We start from the raw sequence: 8,515 nt of genomic DNA on the forward strand, positions 1-8,515 counted from the left end.
AAACATAGCCGTCGTAACGTCCGATTTTCTTTGGACTGTTTTTGTGCATAGCATTAGGACCCGAGAACCCCCTGCTATATTATAACCACTGCCATGTTTAGATAGCTCATGTTACGAGCTTCGTTTTGATATGTAGTTCGTTCGATTCCGATGCACGGTTTAGGAGAAACGACCGTTTCAAGTAACGGCGTTTCGCGAACGAAACTTTTTCCCTCGCCTTACTTTGAAACATAGGTTAAAGACCAAAAAGGGTTAATTAATGTATGAAACATTTATGGTAAGTGTGTTAGGCAGTTGGTAAGACACTCGCGAAGAAATCGCTTTAAAACTCGTAAAGGTTAAATTATTAAAAATGGTGGAGCCGCGGGTACCCGAGTGACTTAAGCAAATCAGTGAGCGCAAAACAAGCGTTAGAGTCTAAGTTAGTTAAAGTATAGATTTACAAGTGATTTTGGTTTAATTCCAACTTACTTCTTGTTTATAGGTTATCAGACTCGTCCCGAGCCTTTCTCACCCCCAAGTCGCTCAGGCAAGTATTCTATCCGTTATACTGTTGTTGTGATGTATACATTTGTATATGCATGATCTTGCGATAAATGCATATTGGTTATTTAGAAAATTCTTGCGATATATTGTAGCATGTGATATGGTATATATGCATGCCTGTTTCATATTCTTGAAATATATATCTGTTGGTTCAGTTGATAATACCTATGCTAGAGAATAGCGGTAACTTGCATATACCCTTAGTATAGGGACCCAAAGGTGAAAATATTTTCTAAAAACCGGGAGTCGAGGATCCCGAGTAATCTTGTATATATGGATATGGATATATATATATATATATATATATATTTATATATATATATATGGTTATAGTTTTCCAAACTATTAATCGAATAAGGTTTATTCGATAACTTTAGCTTTATTTTATTATTGAATATTATTTTGAATATTCATTCGAGGGCTTATGACTCTTTTATATTATTTATTGAATATTATTTTTAATATTCATTCGAGGGCTTATGATTCTTTTATATTATTTATTGAATATTATTTTGAATATTCATTCGAGGGCTTATGACTCTTTTATATTATTTATTGAATATTATTTTGAATATTCATTCGAGGGCTTATGACTCTTTTATATTATTTATTGAATATTATTTGAATATTCATTCGAAGGCTTATGACTCAGTTTATATTATTTAATGAATATTATTTGAATATTCATTTGAGGATCTATGACTCCGATTATTTGCTGAAATATATTCTTTATTTTATTAAAGAATAAGGTGTTAATAATCAAACTTATTTTCGATTATTCAAATAAAGATAATACTTTCATATAAGTATATCTTGGGTTATTTAATACTCGTTTCAAGTATAAGTTTTAATACTTCTACTTCAATGATTTTTATAAAGATTATTCTTTATGGGAATATTATTTAAATAATAATATTCAGTCATTTTCTAAATATTCTGGGGACTGATTTACTTCATTAAATCAGCTTTACTCCAAACACTCTTTAAAGTGTTTTCGAGTCTTCAAAATGATTTTTAAAGTCAGAGCGGATCCCAAAACTCATTTTTATATTTAAGATCTTCCTTTTTAAGGGGATTTAAATACTCGCTCAAAACCTGGGGAATCCGGCTCTGTGGTGTATTTTATATTCGCAACGAGGTTGCAGTTTTGGTAAATGAATTGATTACTTGCCCAACGTTCGGGAAGTAAGCCCATCTAATTGAGTCGGCATAAGCGACAGGCCGGGGTACGGTCTATGAATGTGTAAGTGGCTGGGTGGCAGTCCATCAACGCGTGAGGGGCCGGGTAACGGTCTAGCGCGAGGTCCTAATGCGGCCAGGGTGATGACCGGTGAGGAATTCATCCATCTACAGTAGAAAAGGTTACTTATTGGTATCTTTGCATGATCAGCAAGATATCTGGTTTATGCCAAAATTCTTTTCCTTTCCAAAATTCATTGGATGTTTCAAACTCTGTTCATACTTTACATAACAGAGGTTCCAGGAAATGTTTTAGAGATATATATATGTGGATATATATATATCGGGACTAAATAAAGTATCTCATAACTTTTTCATTCAATAATATTTCAAAGATTGAATCTATTCAAGTCTTAACTTGTGGTCTCATCTATGGGATGTTTTTCTTAAAACTTATAATACTTTGAATGGTGGTAGTTCAAGTAGCTTTATAAATGATATAAGTGTGGTGAAGTATTGGTAACTTCATTCCTTGTTTTTACTTATATCTAGTAAGTAATTATCTTACACACGATAAAGATTCTAGTAAGTATCCATTTAGATACTTATATTATTGTTATCACTATGTATTATCTTGCGAGCTGTAAGGCTCACTCTTGCTTTATTTCTTCATCACACAACAACAGTTAGGAGAGATGGCCAGACTCCAGCAGACCCAGCGCAAGCGCGTGGGAAGCGTCCCGCGTCTTCCCGATGATGTTGTAGCTGCTATAGCTGCAGAGGTAGATCCATTGTAGTTCAGACCATCTACTTTTGAGAATCAAATTATGTATAATTATAACTTGTGGCAGATAATGGCAATTAACTGTAAATTTATCAAGTAATCATTTTGGGTTGTAATAAATTTTAAATGGTGGATTCAAAGACTTGTACTTATTTCAATTTCATCTCTGAGACTATAACGGGTTGTGGTGTGTGTTAGTATGGGGTCACAGCATGAGGTTATTTATTATTAATTAAGTGAAGTGATATTGTGGAAAGAAAGACCGTGATAACCCGGATCCCCGACCCCGGATCTGGGGGTGTTACAAAAACGTTGTGTATGTTCTTACTAAAAGTTTAGGAGTAGAACATAACACACAACCCTTATTATTTATTGTCCTCCACCTTAACACACAATTTTCAAAAGATAAAATTTCGTTGTCTTATAACCATACAGACAACCCCTTTATTTTAAATTTGTATTATTGGAATTGCTTTATACAACATTTTTTTATCACTTGGTATTGTATGATTATATTTTGCACTTATATTTTAATGTAGAAAGTGTTGTGTGGTCTTCAAGGCATAATTCTTTTTATTCTTAATAGCATTGTTGGACAATGAATAATAGTTAATTTTGTTCAGACAATGGTTTTTTATTGTGTGAATCTTCTTTTAACAATGTTTAGTTTTAAATAGCATTGTTATATGTTATAAAACATGATGAGCTTGGTCTTTATAAGTGTTGTGTGAGACACAATATAATATGGTTATTGTATAACTTTATTGGCTAAAAGCTCCTCAAACAATGGTTTTTCAAATTAAAATTAAACACAACAACATTATAAAATGAACATGCCATAAAAATTAAAACCCAAACTATCATTCAGATTACAAGCAAATTGTCACCATTACACCAACAATCAACCATCAATCCTTCTATTACACCAACAATCAACCAACCCTCCATTACATGAATCCACTAAACCAATATTTAACCATTGCAACCAAGAACTAACTTATAACCAAGTTTTATCTTAAACAAAACAAGACCATTCAAGTAGAAAGCAAAATATTTTCAGGTGTACATATCCACAAAAACGCCAGTAATTAGAAACAACGTTTAAATAGAGTTAACTACCATGACTAGAACTCCCAAATTTCAACACAAAATATGTTCACAACTCAAAATACCCAGCAACACTGTATGCAAGTTCAAGTGGTATGCTTCTTCATGAAGTACTTTGCCCATTCAGTCTTTATCTCGTTCAGTTCTTTCATGCCATAACTTAGGTTGTTTCTGCGTAACCACTGAAACATGGATGTAAAAATCACATTTATTTACCACAATACACTTGGATATAGAAAAAAGAAAGATAACTATAACATTACCTTCTCATGAAATTTTAATTCCATATCGGCACAAATCTCTTTCATGTAACCCATTATAAACAAACCACAATCTTTGCTCCCAGTTTGGACAGGTACCCCCTGGAGAACATTAAAAACTTTATATATGTCTAGCTACACTATTCTTGTAGAATAGAGAAATTGATAAAATATACTATATTTACCCCCAGATTCTCCCAAGATATTTTCTTCTTTAAAAACTTCTTTGCTTTTTCCTGGTAGAGTTTGATGGCACTACGAAAATATAATATAGATCAATTATAAGTCATATTTGTATTTAATTATTAAAGTGATTGTAGTTGAAATAAAATTTTAATATTGTACTCACTTGTCAATCACTTCTGTCCATTCTTCAGTTGCAATCCTGCGCTTCAATGGGTCCATGTGGTAAACAGTCTGTGAATCTGGATTTACAGCAGTGAGCGCCCAATGATTCCTGATAATTTATGAACAATAAAATTTACAATAACATACAGAGATGATGATATACAAAAAACAATCTTTAAGTAAGGAATATATTATTTATTATAACAGGTACTAACACAGCATTATATGGTAGCAGGAAAATTTGTCCTGGTTTAGCGTTCCTGAATCTGATAGATAAGGATTTTGACCTCTCTCCTGGACTACCACAACCAAGTGCGCCTATCATCCCAGGATCAACAAATGTTATCATGTCAACCATCTTGCGCTTTTTCAAATTCTCTTGCAATAAACTGTTAAAAATTGGAGATACAGATTATGAAAAATTCAAAAAAAAACTCAATAAGTATTCATAAAGGCAACAAAACTTTAGAAAAATGCTTACTTGATAAAAATACAAATGGTGGACCCTGATATCTCACCCCCAGAGCACAAAGCGTGCACATCCGATAAAAACAGCGGCTTCTTAGCGGTTACTCCAAAAGCTTCTTGGCATAGATAAAAAGAGTTTACTTGTCCATCAGCTAGGGCATTTTTTGCCCAAAGCCACAGACGTTTCAAAACAGGGGGATAATTCGCACCCATGTCCAATACATACTCTGGTTCCGGGACTCAATCTTTTACCTTCTTCCATTTTTTCCCAGTAGTTTTCTTGCCTCCCTGAATTGAAAATATAAAAAGAAAATAGAGAATGCAAAGTTAAAGAAAGTTGACATGTTAAGTAATTGAAAATCTAAATTATGTTTTTATTCTTTACTTTTAAAAAACAACATAAGTTTCAAAAGAATTATAATATAAACAGATTTAATTCATTAATACGTAACAAATTAAAAATTGCATCATTATTAATTTAATTATCAAACCTATTTCCAACATTTTAACAAAAATAAATATGTGACAACCACCACAAAATCAACACTGAAATAAGGGGAAAAAATTATTATATATAAAACTGAACCAAACAATTATTCAACCTAAACATGAGAAACAATATCGCAAAAACTTACCTATATATAGACCCGATATTGTAAAAATTAGATTACTAAGTTTAAAAATATACTTGCATATATATATAGAGAAAATTTAACCTTTGGACTTCCTTTCACTGCAGCGGCGCTTGTCTTCACTTCCATTATGAGGTTTCTCGGCCATGCAATATATGTTCCCACAGCTTGTTCCACCGTCACGATCTCATCTTGGATTGGTAAGGGAATCTTTTCAGATCCTTGGAGTACACGAGTGATTGAGACCCGTACATTTTCTTTTTCCAGTTGTTTCCCATGAAGAACCTGACACTTAGTATCAACTGTTGCATAAGCAACGATATTTGTCGGGGAGCCAATTGCTAATTCCCACTCTGTGCATCCTTTAACCTCCAACACCTCCTCATTATTAGGTTCCAGACACACATCCTCAACCAACATTTGATTATCCTCAACATCAACAACCTTGAGAGCCTCGCCATGTTCCTGAATATGTTCTTCGCCATCCACCAAAGGTTTCTCCTGAATATGTTCTTCAATATGTGTTTCATTACCGATACCCACATTTTGAATGAGATCCAGTTTTTTCTTTACACCTTGCAAATCAAAGTCCTTCAGAATGTCATGTGCTCCCTTGGAACAACTTCCTTGTTGAGATCCAATATTTGGACTTAACCCAGTTTCAATAAGCTTCCCTCCTATACCAGCTTTCAGCTTTTGAAACTCTGCAGCCCAAAAGGCATCTCGCTTTTCAACTATCCTTTCTGTCTCTTCTTTCATAAATTTCTGAATACCCTCTTGAATTCTCTCCTCTATTGTCCTACATGTCTTCTTCTGCCTTGGAAGATGAAAGTATGTAGACTGCTTCACAAAGCACCCTTGTCCACGCACCCGTCCTCTGTGTTCAGGGCTACCAAGCACCTTGGTCAAGATATCATCACTGCCTTCTACAGTCACCTCCCCTTCACTAACTCTTTGTTTCATTTTCCCCTAAAAATTTGATAAATAATAGAAGTAATTAACCAACAAAACAGATATTTGGTGATAAAAGAATATATTAACAACAGAAATAAAAACTTACAATCGCTTGAGCAATTTCTTTAACTGCTTCTGACTTGAAGTTTCCATCTTTATCTTTCCTTGCACGAATCCAGCTATCTGATCTATCTATCTCCATTTCAGGGTCAGCTTGAGTCTCCATCTGTATGAACATGTTTAAAATATTATACAATAAAATCGAAACAAAAGAATTGAAAAAAATTATATGATGTACGCGTGAAAGAAATATGTTTCATGATAACTAACCATTTCATGCTCTAGGTTAGAATAGCCCTTTCGAGAAATACAATGTGGATATAAATTAAGACTCCTCCTTAGTTTCTGTTTTTCGTGGATGTCCTTGGAGAAAAAAACACATAAATGTTAGCATCATAGTTTCTTTCGCTATTTACTTATGCTACGTGGGAATTTTATAAAATAAAAAAGATTAAAGAAAAAACTCACTAAAAATTCATCAGTTAGACGGCCTGAAAGAAAAATATCCCAGTGTGCCTTCTCAATAAAGGAGTAGTCAGCCGGAGGAAACTTTAACAACTCAGGTTGATCTTTATTAGGAATGATATATTCAGTTGTTAAACGGCTTTTAAACTCCCTCCATTTCTGGCATGCCGATTGCAGAACAAGCTTTCGTGCTGATGGTGGTACAATGTATGCCATCTACGTACATAAATAAACAATTTTATTATCACATGTGTGTTAACTACAATTGGTAGTCATAATTTAACACAAGTAAAATTCTTAGTTGGTTTTGTAGATGCAACTTCTTTTACCTGCACACAATCCCAAATCTTGTTTTTTCTTTCTACCGGAACACGTAACCAACTGTCATACCATATCGGGGCTTTTGTTCTGGCAAGAACCCCAATATAAGACTGCATTTCTTTAGCAGCATCCCCATATGGCTCACCCTTTTTATTAAATAGTACCTCAAGCTTAATTCCCAGCATCTTACGCCTAACAATCCTATGCATCGTAACTGCTCCGCGTTTTAGAAGCTTAAGTCCCTCTTGTTTGGTTGCTGTTTCTTCCATTCGTTTCCTTTTTTTAGATAATTTGCTTTTTAGATTCTTAGAAATTCCATTCTTCTTTACTGATTCAGGGGATGAATTCCGAAGGCAAGACTCCACTGGCTTTTTCCTTCACAGGTTCAGACACCGCCTTGTTCTTTTCTAGCGCCCCTGCCTTTATTTTTAGTTCCTCTGTTTTGTTCTTCATAGGTTCAGGCTGAATCGGCTTGCTCATTTTTCGTTCCTCTGTCTTGTTCTTCACAGGTGTGGACTTAACCGCCTTGCTCATTTTTGGATCCTCTGTCTTTTTCTTTACATCTGCCTTGTTCTTTTTTAGTGCCTTGATAAGGTTTTCACTAGTTCTACGAGGATCGGATTTTGTTTTTCTTGAAGGCGCCATAATTAATCTATACTTAAAACATTAAGTTTAATCTAATTGCTTCACACAAAGCCAAAAAACTACATGAATATTAGTTGATTACAATTATATTAATGGAGGTTCTAAGGACACTCATGTGGCATCTCTATTAATGCACCTAAAACGTTTTCATTTCTTCTGCATTATGCACATAATACATATTGATAGTTGAGAAGCAATCAAGTATAGGCAAACTCGTGATTCCCCTCAGTAAGACAGTCATACGGCAACACAATCTAACACATCACTTTCCTAAACTTTCACAGCCCAAAAGACATGACATTCAAGGCAAAAAAAATTAAGCCTAATCTACCACTTTCACAACCCAAAAAAAACATCACTTCAGAGAAATAAACCTAAATCTACAACTTTCACAACCCAAAATATAAACACATTAACTTATTAAATAAACCCTAATCAGATTTCATAATCCCAAAAAACATCACATTCAAGGCATAAAAAATAAACCCAAATCATAAATAAGCCCCAAGTATAAATAAAAAAACATCAGTTATACTACACTACCATCATACCCAAATCACAAAAATAAGTGCATGCATATCAATACCCCAATCGATGTTCAATTTAAAATAAAATATAAACCCAGATCATAAATAAGCCCCAAGTATAAATCAAAAAACATCAGTTATAGTACACTACCTTCATACTTAAATCACAAAAATAAGAGCATGCAAATCAATACCCATATCGATGTTCAATTTAAAGAG

At 33.8% G+C, this 8,515-nt stretch overlaps 1 protein-coding gene across 1 annotated transcript; it reads right to left on the reverse strand.

Annotated features, from left to right (window-relative positions):
• Positions 1 to 3,702: 3,702 nt before the first annotated feature.
• LOC141665614 (uncharacterized) lies at positions 3,703 to 4,905 on the reverse strand. The gene is made up of 6 exons (XM_074471601.1): positions 4,706 to 4,905; positions 4,440 to 4,613; positions 4,226 to 4,333; positions 4,062 to 4,131; positions 3,880 to 3,978; positions 3,703 to 3,798 (listed from the first exon to the last, which is right to left on the reverse strand). Exons 1-6 carry the CDS (start codon positions 4,903 to 4,905, stop codon positions 3,703 to 3,705), a joined length of 747 nt encoding a protein of 248 aa, XP_074327702.1.
• Positions 4,906 to 8,515: the final 3,610 nt, after the last annotated feature.

Source organism: Apium graveolens, chromosome 6, assembly GCF_009905375.1.
Source record: "Apium graveolens cultivar Ventura chromosome 6, ASM990537v1, whole genome shotgun sequence".
Lineage (NCBI taxonomy): Eukaryota > Viridiplantae > Streptophyta > Magnoliopsida > Apiales > Apiaceae > Apium > Apium graveolens.